The sequence below is a fragment of the Zophobas morio genome, unplaced genomic scaffold, assembly GCF_036711695.1.
Source record: "Zophobas morio isolate AGI-343-1 ecotype UQ-CSIRO unplaced genomic scaffold, CSIRO_AGI_Zmor_V1 ptg000008l, whole genome shotgun sequence".
NCBI classification, from domain to species: Eukaryota; Metazoa; Arthropoda; class Insecta; order Coleoptera; family Tenebrionidae; genus Zophobas; species Zophobas morio.
In genome coordinates, this window is record NW_026972113.1 from 4,195,431 (window position 1) to 4,220,084 (window position 24,654).

Here is a 24,654-nt window from a genome sequence, read left to right on the forward strand (position 1 = left end):
TGGGCTCGGGCGGAGGCGTTGGAAAGTAGAAAGCGAAACCGATCTGGAAGATGGGATTCCGGGTTAATTGGCGTCTGTCTGTGATTGCTTCCTCTTGTTTTTTTTATTTTTAATGAAACGACCTATATAATTTTGGACAAAAATTGAAAAAAACCCCAATCTCCAATTTTCGTCACCCGTATCCAAAATTTTAATTTTGCTTTAAGCAGCCGAGAAAAATCGGATATTTTCAGAAAATTTCCCACTTCCTGTTTTTGCCGTCAAGTTTGTCACCCTTGTGACAGATTTATACAGGTTATGTCGCAATTAATCATAATTAATCCAGTGGCGTGACAAGAAAATTGCTCCATCCATTTATATACACACCCTTAAACTTGGATAAGTGTTCTGCTCCACAAACAAAAGTAATTAATATGGAGAAAAGACAAATCTAAAATTCGAAACTTCAAATCTGGCAACTAATACAAGTACTGCTTCAGTTGGTATCAATGAATTTTGCTTAAAATTGATAGCTGGCAACCCACTTAGTAATTTGAATGAAGCACTTTGGTAGCACTATTACTAATTGTCCATTAAGAAATTGAAAATAAGTGACATTAATGACAGCTTACAATGACACTTGTAACTATCACATATGTCTGAGTCTGTTGGCAATCCTGGATTTTTAGTTGAAATTGGTATGCTGTTGACATTTGTAAGTTGCAAATGTGTTCAAAATATAACCTAAATTTGCGCATGTCACGATTAACTTATTAACAGTTATGACAACATAAACGCAAGAAAAGTTCACAATGAGCTCAGGAATGTCACTAGAAACCATATTTACACGTTACATTGAACAAAAACAAAAAATCGGCTATATTCTTCATCATGCAACACTTGGATCGTTTGAATCTTTTGAATTTTGTGGATTTTTTTAATATTTTTCAATTTTTTTAGGGTTTTTGGATTCATTTAATTTTTTGGATTTTTTTTTAATATTTGGTATTATTTTTATTTTTTATATTTTGAGTTTCTTGGATTTATTAGATTTGCTGGATTTTGTAAATTCATTTAACTTCTGGATTTTTTTTGAATATTTCCGAGTATTCCGATTTGTATTATTGGAAATGTTGAGATTCGTGGGTTTTTTGCATTTCTTGGGTTTTTTAGATTTTACTTTACTTTTTCAATTTTTGGGATTTTCTTTTATTTTTTTGATTCAGGACATTTTAATTTTTTGTATTTTTTTATTTTGGGGGGGGGGGAATTAATTTTTGTTTTTTTGTTTTTTTCTTTAATTTTTTTGGTTTTTCCGATTTTTTTTTTATATTTTTTTTTGGATTTGCGGATTTTTTTAAATTTTTTTGGTGTTGGATTTTGTTGGATTCTTTTGGATTCTTCTGAATTTCTTTGGATTCTTTTGGATCCTTTTGGATTTTTTTGGATGTACCTATTGGGTTTTTTTCGTTTTTTTATTTTTTTTATATTCTTCGGTGTTTTGGATCGTCTGCATCTTTTTGAATTTTGTGGAATTTTCTAGATTTTTTTGATAAATTTCAATTTTTTTAGAGTTTTTGGACTTTTTTGAATAGTTGTTATTTTTTACTTATTTTATTTTATGATTCTTCGAATTTTTGGATTTTGAGGATATTGTCGATTTCTTGGATTTCTGGAGTTGTTGGTTCTCCTGAGTTTTATGAGTTTCTTGAGTTTCTTGGTTTTTATAGACTTATTGGATTTTGTAAATTCATTGAATTTTTAGATTTTTTTTGAATTTTTTGGATTTTTTTAATTTTTTCAATTTTTTAGATTTGGTTAGTGAGATGGTTAAATTTTTTTATTTTTTGTATTTTGGATATTTTCATTTTTTGGATTTTTTGAATTTTTTTGTTTTTTTTTTTGGATTTTGTGGATTTTTTTTATTTTTTTGGTGTTGGATTTTGATGGGTTATTTTATATTCTTTTGAATTCTTCTGAATTTCTTTGGATCCTTTTGAATTTTTTTTATTTATTAGGATTTTTTGTTTTTTTTATTTTTTTTATGTTGTTGGTTTTTTTGGATTCCATTGAAATTTTTTGGGTCTTTTGGATCGTTTGGATCTTTGTGATATTGTGGAATTTTCTAGAGTTTTTGGAATTGTTCAATTTTTTGGATTTTTTTGAACAGTTGTTATTTTTTACTTATTTTATTTCATGATTCTTGGAATTTTTGGATTTTGGGGATATTGTCGATTTATTGGATTTTTGGAATTGTTGGTTTTCCTGAGTTTTATGAGTTTCTTGAGTTTCTTTGTTTTTATAGACTTATTGGATTTTAATTCATTGAATTTTTAGATTTTTTTGAATTTTTTCAATTTTTTAGATTTTGTTAGTGAGATGTTTAAATTTTTTTATTTTTTGTATTTTGGGTATTTTCATTTTTTGGATTTTTTGAATTTTTTTATTTTTTTATGATTTTTTTTGATTTTGTGGATTTTTTTAATTTTTTTGGTGTTGGATTTTGTTGGGGTATTTTATATTCTTTTGAATTCTTCTGGATCCTTTTGAATTTTTTAGATTTATTAGGATTTTTTATTTTTTTTTGTTGTTGGGTTTTTTGGATTCCATTGGAATTTTTTGGGTCTTTTGGATCATTCGGATCTTTTTGATATTGTGAAAATTTTTTTGAGTTTTTGGACTTATTCAATTTTTTGGATTTTTTTGAATAGTTGTTATTTTTCATTTATTTTATTTTAAGATTCTTGGAATTTTTGGAATTTCGGAATTGTTGGTTTTCCTGAGTTTTGTGAGTTTCTTAAGTTTCTTGGTTTTTATAGACTTATTGGATTTTGTAAATTTTTAGATATTTCCGAGTTATTGGATCATTGGAAATCTTGAGTTTCGTGGGTTTCTTGCATTTCTTGGGTTTTTTGATTTTACTTTTTTAATTTTTGAGATTTTTTAAAATTTTTGGATTTAGAATAATACTTTCATTTTCATTTTTGCAATTTTCTGTTACTTTTTTGATTTTTTACATTTTTTCAAGTTTTGAATTTTGGACTTTTTAATTTTTTGTATTTTTTTTTATTTGGTTTTTTTCAGGTTTGTTGGATTTTTTTATGTTCTTGGGTTTTTCGATTCCATTGGAATTGTTTGGGTCTTTTGGGTCGTTTGGATTTTTGGGATACTTTGGATTTTTTTGAATTTTTGAATTATTGAATTTCCTGAGTTTTCTGACTTTCTTGAGTTTCTTGGATTTTTTGAAATTTCTAGAGATTTGCAATTTGTTTGATTATTAGATTTCTAACTTGGGTTTCTTGCATTTCTATGGTTTTTTGTTTTTTTAATTTTTTACACTAGGAAAATTTTTAAAGATCGATTGCAAAGAGTCGAATGTGGTGCCTGTTTTAAAAGATTCATTGTTGCCAACTTAAATTTGAGTGTGAACCGTGGACGAATGAATATATGGTATTTGTCCATGTTTCTGATTTTTTGTCAGGTTGGCAACGTATTTAAAATTTTATGATACTATACTTGATTGTCAAGGTTTATTGCCGACTCAAACAGCACTTGTGGATCAAGCTGTATTTTTTGCCAACCAAAAAATCTAAAAAAATAAAAAAAATTGCGTTTTATTTTTGAAATCTGAAACTTCAAATCTGGCAGCTAATATTTTCCGCCAACTTAACAAAGCAAATTATTCTAGTTCAGGATTACCAACTCTCTCAATCAGTTTTGATGACCCTGTATAGTACGTACACTGTAAAACTAATATAGTCGGTCCAGTCCGAGTGCAGTTAGGTTGGCAATGCGGTTCAAAATTTGCATGTAGCACTAATGTCATTTATTTATGTAAAATAAGTGACATTAATGGCAGCTTACAATGACACTAGTAACAATTACGTCTGTCTGAGTCTGTTGGCAATCCTGCACTTTTAGTTGAAATTGGTACCCTGTTTTCTATAATTTCCGGTTATCGACTGCCACGATTGACAGATTGTTGACATTTGTAAGTTACAAATGTGTCCAAAACATAACCTAAATTTATCGCATGTCACGATTGACTTATCTGTCACACAATTATGGCAAGATCAACGCAAAAAAAGTTCACAATGACCTCACGAATATCACTAGAAACCATATTTACACATTACATTGAACAAAAACAAAAAATCGGCTATGTTCTTCATCATGCAACACTGAGGTTTACACTAGGGAAATTTTTAAAGATCGATTGCAAAGAGTCAAATGTGGTGTCTGATTTAAAAGATTCGTTGTTGCCAACTTAAATTTGAGTGTGAACCGTGGACGAATGAATATATGGTATTTGTCCATGTTTGTGATTTTTTTGTCAGGTTGGCAACGTATTTAAAATTTTATGATAGCATACTTGATTGTCAAGGTTTATTGCCAACTCAAACAGCACTTGTGGATCAAGCTGTATTTTTTGCCAACCAAAAAATCTAAAAAAACATAAAAAAATGCGTTTTATTTTTGAAATTTGAAACTTCAAATCTAGCAGCTAGTATTTTCCCCCAACTTAACAAAGCAAATTATTCTAGTTCCGGATTACCAACTCTCTCAATCAGTTTTGATGACCCTGTATAGTACGTACACTCTAAAACTAATATAGTCGGTCCAGTCCGAGTGCAGTTAGGTTGGCAATGCGGTTCAAAATTTGCATGTAGCACTAAAATCATTTATTTGTGTAAAATAAGTGACATTAATGGCAGCTTACAATGACACTAGTAACTATCACGTCTGTCTGAGTCTGTTGGCAATCCTGCACTTTTAGTTGAAATTGGTACGCTGTTTTCTATAATTTCCGGTTATCGGCTGCCACGATTGACAGATTGTTGACATTTGTAGGTTGCAAATGTGTCCAAAACATAACCTAAATTTATCGCATGTCACGATTGACTTATCTGTCACACAGTTATGACAACATAAACGCAAGAAAAGTTCACAATGAGCTCACGAATGTCACTAGGAAACATATTTACACATTACATTGAACAAAGACAAAAAATCGGCTATATTCTTCATCATGCAACACTGAGATTTACACTAGGAAAATTTTTAAAGATCGATTGCAAAGAGTCTAATGTATAGCCTGATTTAAAAGATTCGTTGTTGCCAACTTAAATTTGAGTGTGAACCGTGGACGAATGAATATATGGTATTTGTCCCTGTTTGTGATTTTTTTTGTCAGGTTGGCAACGTATTTAAAATTTTATGATAGCATACTTGATTGTCAAGGTTTATTGCCAACTCAAACAGCACGTGTGGATCAAGCTGTATTTTTTGCCAACCACAAAATCTAAAAAAAGGCGCCATTGCGTTTTATTTTTGAAATTTGAAACTTCAAATCTAGCAGCTAATATTTTCCGCCAACTTAACAAAGCAAATTATTCTAGTTCCGGATTACCAACTCTCTCAATCAGTTTTGATGACCCTGTATAGTACGTACACTGTAAAACTAATATAGTCGGTCCAGTCCGAGTGCAGTTAGGTTGGCAATGGGGTTCAAAATTTGCATGTAGCACTAATATCACTTATTTATGTAAAATAAGTGACATTAATGGCAGCTTACAATGACACTAGTAACTATCACGTCTGTCTGAGTCTGTTGGCAATCCTGCGCTTTTAGTTGAAATTGGTATGCTGTTGACATCTGTCACACAATTATGACAACATAAACGCAAGAAAAGTTCCCAATGAGCTCACTAGAAACCATATTTACAGATTACATTGAACAAAGACAAAAAATCGCCTATATTCTTCATCATGCAACACTGACGTTTACACTAGGGAAATTTTTAAAGATCGATTCATTGTTGCCAACTTAAATTTGACTGTGGACCATGGACGCATGAATATATGGCATTTGTCAATGTAAGTAATGTTTTTGTCAGGTTGGCAAGCTATTTAAAAAATTTATGACAGCATATTTTATTGTCAAGGTGACATTTATGATACTTGCTATCGCCTCAACTCTCAATCAATTACCACATTTGTCAAGTGTGCTATGTCAAAATTGACAACTGGGAAGCGGCGTACTAGCATGGATGCCAATAATTCAGAACTGCCAACACAAAAATTTGCTTCAGTTGTTAGTAACCCGGTATTACAATTTTCGCTTGATTGATTGGCACCTTTGAATTAGCGGCCATCTTAAATTTTAATGAAAACTATTAAAAAACAACATTGCAGACGAAACTTCGTGAGAAAGAAACGTCAGTTGTGTCAAAATTTTCACTAAATTTGTATTTACCCCCCTTTCACGCCGTCAATGACTTTCGTCCTATTTCGATTTGACATTCTAACCTTTATGCAACGTTGATGTCGCTGTGTATGTATGGTTGCCTACACACCCCTGACTTTGACATAACCTTTATAACCTCAAACTAAACCATGTTTTATTTATTTATTTTTATTAACTTGTTAAGTGCGTATTGTTTAATTCAGACCCCCGTTTAGACTTGAAAACGACAACTCACAGTTGCATAACATGTGGAGTACCACAGTGATTAGATAAACATAGTTTATCAAACGCGTTAACGACTATTAACTATGTTAATCTACACTTAAATGTAATGACACGAACTATCGCTCAAACCCGCGGCCTTCACATTCCCAAATTCAAAACACAGTATTAAAAATGGTTAAACAAAATAGAGACTTAAATCTGGTCTACGTCATTTCTTTTATGGTGGTAACCCTTGACTGAAGTAAGTTTTGTACTAAAGTGATGATTTTAGGACTTGTTCGCCGTGGGGCTCACGGTGCCGTTGTTCAGCAACCACCTGCGAGAACTCGGCGCTTCGCATTTCACAATAGGACTGCTCAATTCGTTATATTCTGGACTCCAGGTTGTCTCAGGGCCTGTTGTGGTATTACCAACAGAGACGTGGCTGCATTGACGCTAAAATTGTTTTTGTAGGGGAGCTGGAGCGATGTACGGGACCGAAAAACCGTCCTAATTGTCACACTATTTTTTTGCAGTGTGGGGTACATGCTACTAGGATTAACAAATTCTCTTGTGTGTGTAGCAGTAATACGTTTCATACTAGGTGTCACCAAGCACACCCAAAGTATTTGCAAAGCAATCATCACCGATTTGCTCCCAGTAAGCCAAAGAGCTAGCGCTTTTGGCAAGTCCACTGCCTTTAGTTCGTTGGGGTTCATTATAGGACCCACTCTGGGGGGACACTTGTCTGAAATGACCAACGGTTTTACGTACGTGTGTGCGTTAACTTGTCTCCTCTTCATAATCAATATAGTTTTGACTTCTGTGATAACCAACACGAAAAAAGCACGGACTCAAACCCCCCAAAACGACTCCATTGTGTCTCGCTTCCGTACCGAGTTCACCAAATCCGTCACAGATATGACTGACATCAACTGGACCTCCCTGTGGGAAGTCTTCTTTCTAAGATTTATTTTCGGGTTCGCCGTGACTATGTATTTTTCGCAACAAGCCACATATTTACGAGAACAGTTCAACTTGTCTCAGCGCCATGTGGGGTACACGATTTCCTATTTCAGTGCCACGGGGATGGCGTCCGCTTTCCTCCTGGACTCCATCACTGGAAGCTTCTACAAAGACGACACTTCTTGTTTGAGGCGTCTGACGCACTGTTTTCTGTTAATGACTCTAAGTCTAGTTAGTTTATATTTAGCCCCGAATATTCAGTTGTTTTTAGTAGTGTTAATTCCGTTTTCGCTGAGTTGCACGATTTTGAGGATTGTGAGTATGGAGTTGATGTTGAAGAAAGCAACGGGTGATCATAGGGGGTCTCTGTCAGGGACTTCGAACAGTATTATGTCGATTGCGAGGTTTGTGACCCCGGTGACTTCGGGACTGGTTACTGACACGTTTGGGGGCCACGTGGCGATGTTGTTTGCGGCAGTGCCCCCGTTGATAGGGACTGTTGTTTCGTTTAAGATGAAGTTTAAACACGGGCGCGAAATAAAGAAGGATTGAGGTGGGGTGGGGAGCCAATGAGAGTTGAGTGTTGGAGACACGTGGTGCGGGACCGAAGTGTCATTGGTGGTTAAAGTGCAATTTAAATTGTGATAGGTAGAAAATTCGTTGTTATTTGTACATATATTGTTACAGATGTATTTTGTCAATATAATTATAAAAAAAACCTGTGGTTGTATTTTCCTAATATTTCTAAAAATACGTACAAAGAAAGTAATTTTTTTCTTTCTTTGAGTGTCACTCGTTTAATTAATTCTCTGTAAAAGCTTAACGTAAATACCTTTGAAAACAAAGTCAAAATGCTTAAAAAAACCAATTGTTCTAAAGGGGTCTTATATGTTTAATTTTTTATTAAAATTCGCTTCGCTCATGAGGGCTTCGCCCGAATTTTATTCAATGGGTTGATTCAGTCCCGTAGCTACGGGGGGGCAAGAGGGGGCTGCGCCCCCCCTAGCAGTTCTGGTTGCCCCCCCTGGAAGACTTATACATTATAAATTTCAAATTAGTAATAAAATTTCAATATAATGCCGATTGCCGAAGCATATTAACTGGCCCCACCCACCCCCCCTTTATTTTCTTACAGGGTATATTATTTGGCAATATCACCCTACCGTTGATGTTGACCGTATAAAAAAATGAACATGTCACATTTTATTCCATAGCCTACTATGTACTTGAGAAAAGTCAAAAATATTATATGGATTTTCTAAAAATTGAGCTTTTATTGAAATGGACAAAAAATCGACAAAAAATTCTGAGATGTAAATCTCGATGAGCTTAATCAAAAAACATAAGGTCTTGATGGTCCCAGACCAAGATTTTTCAAAAATTCGGTTTCAAAGTCGACATTTCAAAATTTCTCAAAAATTACATTTCTTTTGGCGGCTCTGGAAAAATTGTACCAATTTTAGAAAAAATAAAACCAAAAAAAAACATTTGGAGATCGAAATCAATAAAAAGATTCCTTCTGCTAGTTTTCGAAAATGCGTGGGAAAAGTCAATTTTTTTTTATAGATTTTCAAAAATTGAGCTTTTGTTGAAATTGGCTAAAAATCTACAAAAAATTCTGAGATGCAGATCTCGACGAGTTTAGTCAAAAAAAAAGGTCTTGCTGGTCCCAGACGAAGATTTTCCGAAATATTCGGTTTCCAAGTCGACTTTTTAAAATTTCTCAAAAATTATACTCCTATTTCTTTTGACGATTCTAGAAAAATTTTACAAATTTTCGATCAAATAAAACCAAAAACAACATCTGCAGATTGAAATAAATAAATGAATGACTTTTGGTAATTTTTGGAAATGCTCAAGAAAAGTAAAAATTTATTTAGTTTTCAAAAATTGAGCTTTTGTTAGAGTTGACAAAAAATTCTGAAATATAGATCTCGATGAGCTTAATCGAAAAACATGTTCATGCTCCCGGAACAAAATTTACGAAATATTGGGTTTCTACCTAAAATTTCTAAAAAATCTCAAAAGTTACTTTAAAAAAAGCTATTTCTTTATGCGATTGTGGAAAAATTCGACGAAATATCAAAAAAATATAACCAAAAATAACATCTGGAGATCAAAATCAATAAAGAGATCCCTTTTGCTAATTTTCGAAGATGCTTGGGAATCAAAAAATGTATATGGATTTTCAAAAATTGAGCTTTGTTGAAATTAACAAAAAATCAACAAAAAATTCCGAGATGTAGATCTCGATGAGCTTAATCCAAAAACATAAGGTCTTGATGGTTCCAGACCAAGATTTTCAAAAAATTCGGTTTCAAAGTCGACATTTCAAAATTTCTCAAAAATTACATTTCTTTTGGGGGCTCTGGAAAAATTGTACAAATTTCGAGAAAATAAAACCAAAAACAACATCTGGAGATCGAAATCGATAAAGAGATCCCTTTTGCTAATTTTCGAAAACGCTTGGGAAAAGTCAAAAACATTTTATGGATTTTCAAAAATTTAGCTTTTGTTGAAGTTGACTAAAAATCCACAAAAAAATCTGAAATGTTGATCTCGACGAGCTCAATCAAAAAACACAAGGTCTAGATGGTCCCAGATCAAGATTTTCGAAACATTCGGTTTCAAAGTTCAAAAATTACATTTCGTTTGGCGATTGCTGAAAAATTTTCCGACTTTTCAACCAAATAAAACCAAAAACAACATCTGGAGATCGAAATCAATAAAGGAATCCCTTTCGGTAATTTTTGAAAATGCCTGGGAAAAGTCAAAAATTTTATATGGGTTTTCAAAAATTGAACTTTCGTAAAAGTTGACAAAAAATTCTGAAATATAGATTTCGACGAGCTTAAAAAAACATGACAGGTTCAAGGTTCCGGATAAAAATTTTCGAAATACTCGGTTTCGAGCTCGAATTTTCAAAATTTCTCAAAAATTACCATATTTCTTTTGGCGATTGTGGAAAAATTGCACGCATTTTTGAAAAAACAACCAAAAACAACATCTGGAGATCGAAATCAATAAAGGAATCCCTTTTGGTAATCTCGAACGTGATTTAAAAAAGTCAAAAATTTGATACAGGTTCTCAAAAATTGCCATATTTCTTCCGTCGATTCTGGAAAAATTGTAAGAATTTTCAAAAAAATTGAATCCAAAACAATTTTTGGAAATCGAGATGAACAAAGGAATCTCTTTTGATAATTTTTGAAAATGCTTGGGAAAAGTCAAAAATTTTATATGGGTTTTCAAAAATTGAACTTTCGTAAAAGTTGACAAAAAATTCTGAAATATAGATTTCGACGAGCTTAAAAAAACATGACAGGTTCAAGGTTCCGGATCAAAATTTTCGAAATACTCGGTTTCGAGCTGGAATTTTCAAAATTTCTCAAAAATTACCATATTTCTTTTGGCGATTATGGAAAAATTGTACGAATTTTCGAAAAAACAACCAAAAACAACATCTGGAGATCGAAATCAATAAAGGAATCCCTTTTGGTAATCTCGAACGTGATTTAAAAAAGTCAAAAATTTGATACAGGTTCTCAAAAATTGCCATATTTCTTCCGTCGATTCTGGAAAAAATGTAAGAATTTTCAAAAAAATTGAATCCAAAACGATTTTTGGAAATCGAGATGAACAAAGGAATTCTTTTGGTAATATTCGAAAATGCTTAGGAAAAGTAAAAAAATTTATATGGGTTTCCAAAAATTGAGCTTTTGTTAAAGTTGACAAAAAATTCTGAAATACAGATCTCGACGAGTTTAAAAAAACATGACGAGTTCATGGTTCCGTACCAAAATTTTCGAAATATTTGGTTTCGAAGTCGGATTTTTAAAATATGTACTAAACATGCAAAAAAATAAACTCAAACAAATTGGATGTTACCTATATGGCCACTACACAAATTTTTGGATGCAGTACAGCTGTTTCTGAATCTACATTCTCTGTTTTAACCAGCATTTTAACCAAGTACCGTACTAATTTTTTGGACTTCGACAGGTTTTTACGAAAATTTAGAGTAAAAAATCGACGTTTCCAATTATTTTAATGTTCTTTCAAATATAAAAACTCAGAAAAAATAAAGTAGTTATCTGAGTGTATTATTAAAATATAAATATTTACATGAAGCCCCCTCTGTCGACAGACTTGCCCCCCCCTGAATAAGTTTTCTAGCTACGGGGCTGGGTTGATTTCTAGAATCATTAAACTTGAAGTGTTGTGCTGAACATGCCTTCTACCTCATAAATACAAGACAGAATCCTTGAAATATCAACTTTTAAATAGACCTTTAAAAACAGGGCAAAATGATTAAAAACACAAATTGTTCTGAAGAGGCCTGTAGTGTGCTCATCAACCTCCAGTCGGAAAATATGCGCTGACGAGTTTGGATCTTAAATCAGGGACCAGGATCACAGAAAGTTGAAGAGGTCCCTGTACAGATGGCGCTGTAATCGAACAATCATATCTCACTTCTGCCACCTCTTCGACAGTCTGTTACCCTGGTTCGACGTCGAATATGGAGACTCGCCGGCTTGGTGTTACTACTAAAATAAGATTTATTTTGGTAAATGACTGAACAAATAGTAAGAGTTATCACTGGAATGAAGAGGGGGTGGGTGGGCGGCACTATTTCTTGCTTATAAAAGATTCTGTAGGAAAAAGTTAAACTTAGCCCTGCCCACCCACCCGTTCTTGCATTATTTTATATTATAGACATATTTTGATTAACAATTTAGCATGCTTACAATAACTTTAAAACTTTAATCAAAAAAATAGATTGACTCAGACATTAATTTTTTGCGACATTCTGTATAAGCAAATCTAAAAAATATTAATGCAGTGATAACTCAAACAAATACATTTTGACCAAAAATTTACCATCTCCAAGATTTCAAAGGATTCCGTTTTGCAGTTCCTGATTACGCATTCATTAATTTTTTTGAGTCACCATATATAAGTAAATCCAAAAAATATGAATGGAATGTTAAATCACAAGTATAATTGACTCATCATATTTTGGACGTTTTAGTTAAGAATTATAGCCCCTAGAAAATACATTCTATTTCTAGGGGCTATAGGTTGTGGTTTATTTCAGCGCCCTCTATTGAATACTAGCTTAATTAACCTCTCATTTTTTTATTGTTATTTATTTATTTCTAGTCCACATTTATATCAGTTTTTGATATAAATGTGAGATGATAGATTTTTTAATCATACCCAAAAGTCTACACAAACTTAAACGACCTCTGTACCAGTCGATTAGACCAACTTTCATTTATTAACAAAAATGGTGGATGCGCAGGGCTATTAATTAATTTTCGAGTTTGTTTAAGAAGTGATGATCATGTTCTATTAAATGAATGAGTCTTTCAAAGGCTTAAATATCGTAAGTATTGATATATATATTAATTAAACCGAAAATCGTGTTTTTACAAACAGGAAGTTATTAAAAAGAAATCAATTTGTTTAAATGTTGTTAAATTATCGCCGAAAATTTGCATTTTCCTGGCCAAAATATGAAAAATAAATTTTGCAATCGCACCGTGGCCGATGGTCACATCTTTCGATACCTTGTGTTCAGTTTAGATTTCGGTCTGGTGGCAGCAACAGCGGAACACCGTTTTGGCTTAAAAGTAGTCGTTTTTGCGAATTTCTAATTTCTTCTTAATAAATATTAGTGAAAATGTTTTGAGTTAGTACTATGAACAGGAACGAAAATGGATATTCTTCCGAAACAATTGAAGTTGGTCGATCAAAGCTATACATTTTCACGATATAAATAAATATTTTTTAAACATAATTAATATCATTTATAATGCTTAAATATGATACGCATCAATATACGATAATTAAACCGAAACTCGTTTTCCTACAAACCCGAAATTATTAAAAACAAATCAATTTGTTTAAACAGTGTTAAATTATCTCCGAAAATGTGCATTTTCACGGCCAAAATATGAAAAATAATTTTTGCAGTCTCATCGTGACGTACGATGACGTCAATGTCACGTGAGCTACCTGTATAAAGGTCACGTTTCGCGGTCCTTTGTGTTCAGTATTAATTTCTGTTTGATGGCGGCAAGATCGTCGCTTCATTTAGGCGTAAAATTGGAGCGTTTTAGCGAATTTCTAGTTTATTATTAATACATATTACGGAAGATATATTGTGTTAGTGCTGTGAACACGAACGAAAATGGAGATTTTTCCGAAAAGGACCGAAAACAGGGTAAGTACGACTTCATTTTTAATTTATCGGATTCCGTGATTCGTTCACTCGACAATGTTTCAATTTTGGGAAAATTTTCGAAACGATTGAAGTCGGTTGATCAAAGCTATACATTTTCGCGATATAAATTAATAAAATTTAAACATAATTAATATCATTATTCATTTATAATGTTTAAATATGATAAGCATCAATATATGATAATTAAACCGAAACTCGTTGTCCTACAAGCCCGAAATTATTAAAAACAAATCAATTTGTTTAAATATTGTTAAATTATCCCCGAAAATGTGCATTTTCCCGGCCAAAATATGAAAAATAATTTTTGCAATCTCATCGTGACGTACGATGACGTCACTGTCACGTGAGCTACCTGTCCGAAGGTCACCTTTCCCGGTCCTTTGTGTTCAGTATTAATTTCTGTTTGATGGCGGGAAGATCGTCGCTTCATTTTGGCGTAAAAGTGGAACGTTTTAGCGAATTTCTAGTTTATTATTAATACATATTACGGAAAATATGTTGTGTTAGTGCTGTGAACACGAACGAAAATGGATATTTTTCCGAAAAGGACCGAAAACAAGGTAAGTACAACTTCAGTTTTAATTTATCGGATTCCATGATTCGTTTATTATTCGACAATGTTTACATTTTGGATAAATTTTCGAAACGATTGAAGTTGGTGGGTCAAAGCTATAGATTTTCGCTATGTAATTAAATAAAATTTAAACATAATTAATACAATTCATAATGTTCAAATATGATAACTAAACCGAAATCCATTTTCCTAAGAACACGAGGTAAGCAAAAACAAATTAGTTTGTTTAAACAATGTTAAATTATCCCCGAAAATGTGCATTTTCCAGGTCCAAATATGAAAAATAATTTTTGCAATCTCATCGTGACGTACGATGACGTCACTGTCACGTGAGCTAACTGTTCAAAGGTCGCATTTTTCGGCCCCTTGTGTTCAGTTTAGATTTCGGTGTGATGGCAGCAGCATTGGAGTTCCGGTTTGCCTTAAAAGTCGAGCAATTTCGCGAATTTCTAATTTATTATTAACAAATATTCAGGAAAATGTGTCGTGTTATTGTTGTGAACACGAAAGAAAATGGATATTTTTCCGAAAAGGACCAAAAACAGGGTAAGTACGATTTCGGTTTTAATTTATCAGGTTCCGTGATTCGTTTACTCGATAATATTTAAATTTTGGGGAAATTTTCGAAACAATTGAAGTTGGTCGATCGAAGCTATAAATTTTCACGATATAAGTTAATAAATTTTAAACATAATTAATATCATTTATAATGTTTAAATATGATAAGCATCAATATATGATGATTAAACTCAAACTCGTTGTCCTACAAGCCCGAAATTATTAAAAGCAAATCAATTTGTTTAAACATTGCTAAAATAACCCCGAAAATGTGTATTTTCCCGGCCAAAATATGAAAAATAATTTTTGCAATCTCATCGTGACGTACGATGACGTCAATGTCACGTGAGCTACCTGTATAAAGTTAACGTTTTGCGGTCCTTTGTGTTCAGTATTAATTTCTGTTTGATGGCGGCAAGATCGTCGCTTCATTTTGGCGTAAAATTGGAGCGTTTTAGCGAATTTTTAGTTTATTATTAATACATATTACGGAAAATATGTTGTGTTAGTGCTGTGAACACGAACGAAAATGGATATTTTTCCGAAAAGGACCGAAAACAAGGTAAGTACGACTTCAGTTTTAATTTATCGGATTCCATGATTCGTTTATTCGACAATGTTTACATTTTGGATAAATTTTCGAAACGATTGAAGTTGGTGGGTCAAAGCTATAGATTTTCGCGATGTAATTAAATAAAATTTAAACATAATTAATACAATTCATAATGTTCAAATATGATAATTAAACTGAAATCCATTTTCCTAAGAACACGAGGTAAACAAAAACAAATTAATTTGTTTAAACAATGTTAAATTATCCCCGAAAATGTGCATTTTCTCGGCCCAAATTTGAAAAATAATTTTTGCAATCTCATCGTGACGTACGATGCCGTCACTGTCACGTGAGCTAACTGTTTAAAGGTCGCATTTTTCGGCCCCTTGTGTTCAGTTTAGATTTCGGTGTGATGGCAGCAGCATTGGAGCTCCGGTTTGGCTTAAAAGTAGAGCAATTTCGCGAATTTCTAACTTATTATTAACAAATATTAAGGAAAATGTGTCGTGTTATTGTTGTGAACACGAAAGAAAATGTATATTTTTCCGAAAAGGACCAAAAACAGGGTAAGTAAGATTTCGGTTTTAATTTATCAGGTTCCGTGATTCGTTTACTCGATAATATTTAAATTTTGGGGAAATTTTCGAAACAATTGAAGTTGGTCGATCGAAGCTATAAATTTTCACGATATAAGTTAATGAATTTTAAACATAATTAATATCATTTATAATGTTTAAATATGATAAGCATCAATATATGATGATTAAACTCAAACTCGTTGTCCTACAAGCCCGAAATTATTAAAAGCAAATCAATTTGTTTAAACATTGCTAAAATAACCCCGAAAATGTGCATTTTCCCGGCCAAAATATGAAAAATAATTTTTGCAATCTCATCGTGACGTACGATGACGTCACTGTCACGTGAGCTACTTGATAAAAGGTCACATTTTCGATTCTTTGTGTTCAGTTTTGATTCCGGTCTTGTAGCAGCAACACTGGACCTCCGTTTTGGGTTAAAAGTAGTACGTGTTCGCGTTTCTAATTTATTGTTAATAAATATTAGCGAAAATGTTTTGTATTAAGTGCTGTGAACACGAAGGAAAGTGGATATTTTTCCAAAAATGCCCGATTTTTTTTTAAATATGTTGTTAATAACATGCATTCAGGACTGATAAAGTACGGCTTTAGAATATACAAAGTACTGCGTTCATAATTCAGAAAATACCGTATGCATCATTTTTAAAGTACGGCGTCCAAATTTACAAAATACGGTGTCCTTGCTATCAAACCATAGTCCTCTCTTTTAATGGCAAGACGCACTCCAGACCTCCTCGTATTGTTTGGTTCTTGCTGGGCAACAGCAACGAGCGAGCACAGTCATCGCTCTTTGGCGGCAAACGTGGAGAAATTTGTATATTGTAACTTTTGTAATTGAAGCATTTTGTACTGTATATTGTATGTGTTACTAACTTAACTTGGGTCTTGCCAATTTAGCTCCAGTGGTGCAAATGCTTTGTTTTCACGGTGCATTTGCTTGGGTTTTAATTTTGCAACAGTGCATTCTTTGGTTCCGAGACTGAATTCTCCATGTCGTCAGACGCTCTGGCTTGGGGGGGTTCTGTTAGCCCTTAGACGCTGGGTCATCATCCTAAACGGATGAGGTTCATCATCCTAAACGGATGAGGTCAGTCGGCCCTGTATCTATGCGGCTGCATTCTCCCTTGGGCGTGCGAGCGCTGCGACCTATAGATTTCGTTTCGAGTTCCATCGGTGTGCTTGCTTGGGTATTCTATTCTTTTTGCAACAGTGCATTCTTTGGTTCCGGGTCTGAATTCTCCATGTCGTCAGACGCTTTGGTCTGGGGGGGTTCTGTTGGCCCTTAGACGCTGGGTCGCATCATCCTATAAGGATGAGGTCAGACGGCCTTGGATTTATGCGGCTGGGTTCTCCCTTGGGCGTGTGAGCGCTGCGACCAATAGATTTCGTTCCGAGTTCCATCGGTGTGCTTGCTTGGGTTTTCATTTTGCAACATTCTCAATTTTTGGTGCAATTTCTTCCAGTGGGTACTAACTTTGCATTTGTATTGTATCTGAATTGTATCTGTATCTGTAGTGTATTCTGTATTGTAGCTAGATTGTAGGTACCTGTATTGTATTTCTGTTGTATTGTACTGTATAACGTTCTATCCCTCATTAACAATTCCTAGCCCTCTCCTTTCCTAGCGAGATCTGCTCCAGACCTTCCCGTGGTTCTTGCTGAGCATCAACTATCGAGGACAGATAATTCAAATTCAAAACCAGCAAAGTTTAAAAAAAATCTTGAAAATCGCTCGTTGGTGGCCAACGTGGAGCAAAAGAGACTTTTGCAACTCAACTAACTTTGTTAACTTTGTATTCTTAAGGAAACAAAAATATATTACACTTAATTTATTATTTATAAGGACAAATTATTAACAAATTTCTCCTTCATTTTTCTTTTTTTCCTGGGCAACTTCTACCTTTGATCATTACTGGCTTTGATAGGAGTCGTTTCTTTGATACGCGTCATCACTAAATCAGCGATGTATCGGTTTGTGCATTTGACAGTTAAAATGACGTCATAAACATAGATAGCACACAATGTGAGAGAAAAAGAGAAAAAAAAGAACAGTTTGAAAAAATCTCGGGGGTCTCTGGTGTTATGTATTTGGGAGAATCTTGGAACCCCTGAGTATCTTTTTTTAAGATTGTGAAATAATTTTCGAGGGATCTGTCGATTTGTTTTGGATTTATTTTTAATCTTGGGTGTTTCTGATGTTTTGTTTTTGAAAGAGTTTAAAAGAATCTCGGGGCCCCATAGTATCTTATTTTAAAGATTGTAAAAGAATCTTGAGTGACACTGCTCTTTTATTTTAGGAAAATGTTTAAAGAATTTCGGGGGTCTTGGTGTTTTATTTTCGAAAGATTTTTAAGAATCTCGGAGTTCTCTGGTGTTTTATTTTTTAAAGAATTCTAAGAATCCCGCATTTAACTGTCATTTGGTTTTTAAAAGAGTTTGCAGGAATCTTGGGATCCCTTAGTGTCTTTTTTTTAAGACTGTGAAAGAATCTTTAGTAACGCTACAGTTTTATTCTGGAAGAAAGTTTTAAGAATGTCGGGAGTTCCTGATATATTAAAAGAATTTTAAGAATCTTGATTTCGTCGTATTTTACATATTTTTATATATTTCAAAGTACGATTCTGGAAGAACCATTGGAGTTATCGAAGAAATGAAAGCGGCAATGACTTCTGCGGCCCGAAAACTACAAGAAAATATATTTAGTGAAATTTCGAAAAATTTTTAAAACAAAAAATTCGAATTAAAAAAAGTCTAAAAATAATAAAACCTTGAAAATCAAATTAAAATAGAATATTAACTCGCGCACAAATTTCTTCGGTGTTTAAAAAAAACGATTCCAAGCTTTAAAAAAAGCCCAAATTTGAGAAAGACCAAAATGTTGAAAAATTTATAAAGTCAAGAATTGGTCCTAAATTTTGTCTTCAAATTTCCAGCAACTGGGGAACACAACTGCAAATCTTGGAAAAAATCTCAAAATTTTGATCACGATATTAAAATAAATTTTGAAGTTTCGCAAAAATAAGAAAATTTCAAAACTTTGGTACATGTTGAAAAGGAAAATAATAAAATCTTGAAAACAAATTTAAAGTTTTGAAACAGAATGTTATGTTGTTCACAAATCTCTTTGGAGTTAAAAAACTATTCAAAATTTTTAGAAAAAGTCCAAAATTTGAGAACGACCAAAATTTTGAAAAATTTAAGTCAAAATTTTGCGAAACGAAAGTATAAACGATTTTTTCTAGATCATACATCTTTCTTTGTAGATCGCACATCTAAAGTCAGCTTTATTTAAACGCTGGCTTCTCCAGTCGAGAAAAACAGGATATTATGTTCCAAAAACAAATAAATCCAAAATTTGTTGAATGGGGCTTTATCAATGTTAAAGCGACATATTTAAAATTTGATGATGGCATACCTGATTGCTAACTAAATTGACATTTATGGCACTAATGTGAAATTGGTATCACGATGATTTCTATAATTTCCGGGCTGTCAAGATTGATAGATTGTTGACATTTTTCATTTGTAAAATGCGTTCTTCTCTCCAGTGGGAATATCTAGGATATAAAAAGTAATCGTAACTTTTTTTGTTAAAATCAGTCCGACCTTAGCAAGTACTAGCCCCGCCCTCTTGTCATTCTAACGACTAATTTTATTTCTTTTCAGTATAATCACTGAAATTATATATAATTATGTTCTTGTGCGCTAATCGTAATTTTTTTTGTCAAAATAAAAAAATATTTCAGTTCTCTGAAATCGTTATTTTTGAAAACCTGAAACTTTTATTGTTAGTGAAATCAAAACACATTTTAGAAAATTCTTTAAAAGATATGAAAAGGCCTTGGTTTTTTAACTTCTCTGAATTTTTCGTGTTTAGAATTTTTTTATATAACAAAAATTTGGTCATTTTCGAAAATCATTACACTTTTATAAGATTAAGGAAATTCTGGACCTCTAAATTTATAACTTTAAAAGTTTAAGAACAATTTTTTATTTAAATGGGGTACAAAAAGAAAAATTTATAGTAATTTCCGTTTTTATTTACAAAATTTTTATAGAGAGCTATCTTTTACGAAACACTAAAAATTGCTGTGTTTCAATTAGCGATGTTAGAAAAACGGCAGAAATTTCCGAAGAAACGAAGCCTAAAATGACTTCTGGATATCGAAATCTACAAGAAAATGTCAAAAGTGCCAAAAATCAGTCTTATCTTATCAAATAAGTACTAGCCCCACCCACCCACCCTCTATTTACTTGGAAGATATGTCATCTGCCAAAATCAGTCATATCTTATTAAGTACTAGCCCCGCCCATCCCCGCCTCCTCTCATTTTAACGATTAATTTTATTTCTGTTCAGAATAAGATCATTCATTTCATTCATAAAATTAATCACTGAAAAGGAGACAGGGTGGGTGGGCGGGGCTAATTATGTTTATCTGTCGAGTGGGAATGGATACTATATGATGAGAAAAAGTAAAAAAAAGCGCTAATCGTAATTTTTTTTTGTTAAAATCAGTCTTATCTTATCAAATAAGTACTATCACCGCCCACCCACCCTCTTGCCATTCTATGGACTAATTTTATTTCTCTTCAGTATAATCACTGAAAAGGAGATAGGGTGGGCGGGCGGGGATAACTATGTTCTTCTGTCGAGTGGGAATGAAAACTAGTTCGTGATTTCTGAAATATGCTGAAATCGTTATTTTTGAAAACTTGAAACTTCGATAAAAGTAAATAATTCTTTCTAAAAATTTTATAAATTGGATATAATACTAAGAATACCCAAAAATGACAGCATTAAAAATTTACATTATTGAAATATTTAAAACTGTTTGGAAAAATTAATAAATTCAGTTAAGTTGTTAATTTTTCTCGGTTTTTATTGTTAGTGAAATCAAACATGTTTTAGAAAATTCTTTAAAAGATATGTTAAAAGTCCTTGGTTTTTTAACTTCTCTGAATCTTCCGTGTAATTTTTTAAAACGACAAAAGTTTAGTCATTTTAGAAAATCATTACACTTTTATAAAATTAACGTAATTCTGGATCTCTAAATCCAGAATTCTAACTTTAGAAGTTTAAAAACAAATTTGTATCTAAAATAATTTCCTTTTCTATCTACAAAAATTTTATAGCGAGCTATTTTGAAGGAACTCTAAAAATTGCTGCATTTCAATTAGCGATGTTAGAAATATGGTAGAAATTTCCGAAGAAACGAAGCCGAAAGTAACTTCTGGATATCGAAATCTACAAAAAAATCTCAAAAGTGGCAAGATCAGTCTTATCTTATCAAATAAGTACTAGCCCCGCCCACCCACCCTCTGTTTTCTTGGAAGATATGTCATCTGCCAAAATCACTCTTATCTTAGCAAATACTAGCCTACTACTACAGTATAATCACTGAAAAGGAGACAGGGTGGGTGGGCGGGGGTAATTATGTTCTTGTGTCGACTGGGAATGGAAACTAATAATAGAATCTAGAAGAAAAAGCGCTAATCGTAATTTTTTTTTGTCAAAATAAAAAAATATTTCAGTTTTCTGAAATCGTTATTTTTGAAAACCTGAAACTTTCATTGTTAGTGAAATCAAAACACGTTTTAGAAAATTCTTCAAAAGATATGCAAAGGCCTTGGTTTTTTAACTTCTCTGAATTTTTCGTGTTTAGAATTTTTTTAAATAACAGAAATTTGGTTTTTTTCGAAAATCATTACACTTTTATAAGATTAAGGAAATTCTGGACCTCTAAATTTATAACTTTAAAAGTTTAAGAACAATTTTTTATTTAAATGGGGTACAAAAAGAAAAATTTATAGTAATTTCCGTTTTTTTTTTACAAAATTTTTATAGAGAGCTATTTTTACGAAACACTAAAAATTGCTGTGTTTCAATTAGCGATGTTAGAAATACGATAGAAATTTACGAAGAAACGAAGCCTAAAATGACTTCTGGATATCGAAATCTACAAGAAAATGTCAAAAGTGCCAAAATCAGTCTTATCTTATCAAAGAAGTACTAGCCCCGACAACCCGCCCTCTATTTTCTTGGAAGCTGTCATTTGCCAAAATCAGTCTTATCTTAGCAAGTACTATCACCGCCCACCCACCCTCTTGCCATTCTAACGACTAATTTTATTTCTCTTCAGTATAATCACTGAAAAGGAGACAGGGTGGGCGGGCGGGGACAACTATGTTCTTCTGTCGAGTGGGAATGGAAACTAATTCGTGATTTCTGAAATATGGTGAAATCGTTATTTTTGAAAACCTGAAACTTCGATAAAAGTAAATAATTCTTTCTAAAAATTTTATAAATTGGATATAATACTAAGAATACCCAAAAATGACAGCATTAAAAATTTACATTATTGAAATATTTAAAACTGTTTGGAAAAATTAATAAATTCAGTCAAGTTGTTAATTTTTCTCGGTTTTTATTGTTAGTGAAATCAAACATGTTTTAGAAAATTCTTTAAAAGATATGTTAAAAGGCCTTGGTTTTTTAACTTCTCTGAATCTTCCGTGTAATTTTTTAAAATGACAAAAGTTTAGTCATTTTAGAAAATCATTCCACTTTTATAAAATTAACGAAATTCTGTATCTCTAAAGTTATAACTTTAGAAGTTTAAAACAAATTTTTATTTAAAATAATTTCCTTTTCTATCTACAAAAATTTTATAGCGAGCTATTTTGAAGAAACTCTAAAAATTGCTGAATTTCAATTAGCGATGTTAGAATTACGGTAGAAATTTCCGAAGAAACGAAGCCGAAAATGACTTCTGGATATCGAAATCTACAAGAAAATGTCAAAAGTGCCAAAATCAGTCTTATCTTATCAAATAAGTACTAGCCCCGCCTACCCACCCTCTTCTTTCTTGGAAGATATGTCATCTGCTAAAATCATTTTTATCTTAGCAAATACTAGCCTACTACTACAGTATAATCACTGAAAATAGACAGGGTGGGTGGGCGGGGATAATTATGTTCTTGTGTCGAGTGGGAATGGAAACTAATAATAGAATCTAGAAGAAAAAGCGCTAATCGTAATTTTTTTTGTCAAAATAAAAAAATATTTCAGTTCTCTGAAATCGTTATTTTTTAAAACCTGAAACTTTTATTGTTAGTGAATTCAAAACACGTTTTAGAAAATTCTTTAAAAGATATGCGAAGGCCTTGGTTTTTTAAACTTCTCTGAATTTTTCGTGTTTAGAATTTTTTTAAATAACAAAAATTTGGTCATTTTCGAAAATCATTACACTTTTATAAGATTAAGGAAATTCTGGACCTCTAAATTTATAACTTTAAAAGTTTAAGAACAATTTTTTATTTAAATGGGGTACAAAAAGAAAAATTTATAGTAATTTTCGTTTTTATTTACAAAATTTTTATAGAGAGCTATTTTTAACGAAACTCTAAAGATTGCTGTATTTCAATTAAAAACGGTAGAAATTTCCGAAGAAACGAAGCCTAAAATGACTTCTGGATATCGAAATCTACAAGAAAATGTCAAAAGTGCCAAAATCAGTCTTATCTTATCAAATAAGTACTAGCCCCGCCCACCCACCCTCTATTTTCTTGGAAGATATGTCATCTGCCAAAATCAGTCATATCTTCGTAAGTACTAGCCCCTCCCACCCCCGCTTCTTCTCATTCTAACGATTAATTTTATTTCTGTTCAGAATAAGATCATTCATTTCATTCATAAAATCAATCACTGAAAAGGAGACAGGGTGGGTGGGCGGGGCTAATTATGTTTTTCTGTCGAGTGGGAATGGATACTATATGATGAGAAAAAGTAAAAAAAGCGCTAATCGTAATTTTTTTTGTTAAAATCAGTCTTATCTTATCAAATAAGTACTATCACCGCCCACCCACCCTCTTGCCATTCTATGGACTAATTTTATTTCTCTTCAGTATAATCACTGAAAAGGAGATAGGGTGGGCGGGCGGGGATAATTATGTTCTTCTGTCGAGTGGGAATGGAAACTAGTTCGTGATTTCTAAAATATGCTGAAATCGTTATTTTTGAAAACCTGAAACTTCGATAAAAGTAAATAATTCGTTCTAAAAATTTTATAAATTGGATATAAAACTAAGAATACCCAAAAATGACAGCATTAAAAATTAACATTATTGAAATATTTTCAAACTGTTTAGAAAAATTAATAAATTCAGTTAAGTTGCTAATTTTTCTCGGTTTTTATTGTTAGTGAAATCAAACATGTTTTAGAAAATTCTTTAAAAGATATGTTAAAAGTCCTTGGTTTTTTAACTTCTCTGAATCTTCCGTGTGATTTTTTAAAATGACAGAAGTTTAGTCATTTTAGAAAATCATTACACTTTTATAAAATTAACGAAATTCTGGATCTCTAAATTTATAACTTTAGAAATTTAAAACAAATTTTTAATTAAAATAATTTCCTTTTCTATCTACAAAAATTTTATAGCGAGCTATTTTGAAGAAACTCTAAAAATTGCTGAATTTCTGTTAGCGGTGTTAGAAAAACGGTAGAAATTTCCTAAGAAACGAAGCCTAAAATGACTTCTGGATATCGAAATCTACAAGAAAATGTCAAAAGTGCCAAAATCAGTCTTATCTTATTCAACAAGTACTAGCACCGCCCACCCACCCTCTATTTTCTTGGAAGATATGTAATCTGCCAAAATCATTCTCATCTTAGCAAATACTAACCTACTACTACAGTATAATCACTGAAAAGGAGACAGGGTGG

General features: G+C 32.4%; 1 protein-coding gene across 1 annotated transcript; it reads left to right on the forward strand.

Moving 5' to 3' along the window:
• Nucleotides 1-6,354: 6,354 nt before the first annotated feature.
• LOC135124752 (major facilitator superfamily domain-containing protein 9-like) lies at nt 6,355-8,108 on the forward strand. Its single transcript, XM_064049969.1, has 3 exons — nt 6,355-6,673; nt 6,723-6,854; nt 6,905-8,108. Exons 1-3 carry the CDS (start codon nt 6,623-6,625, stop codon nt 7,946-7,948), a joined length of 1,227 nt encoding a protein of 408 aa, XP_063906039.1. The 5' UTR covers nt 6,355-6,622; the 3' UTR covers nt 7,949-8,108.
• Nucleotides 8,109-24,654: the final 16,546 nt, after the last annotated feature.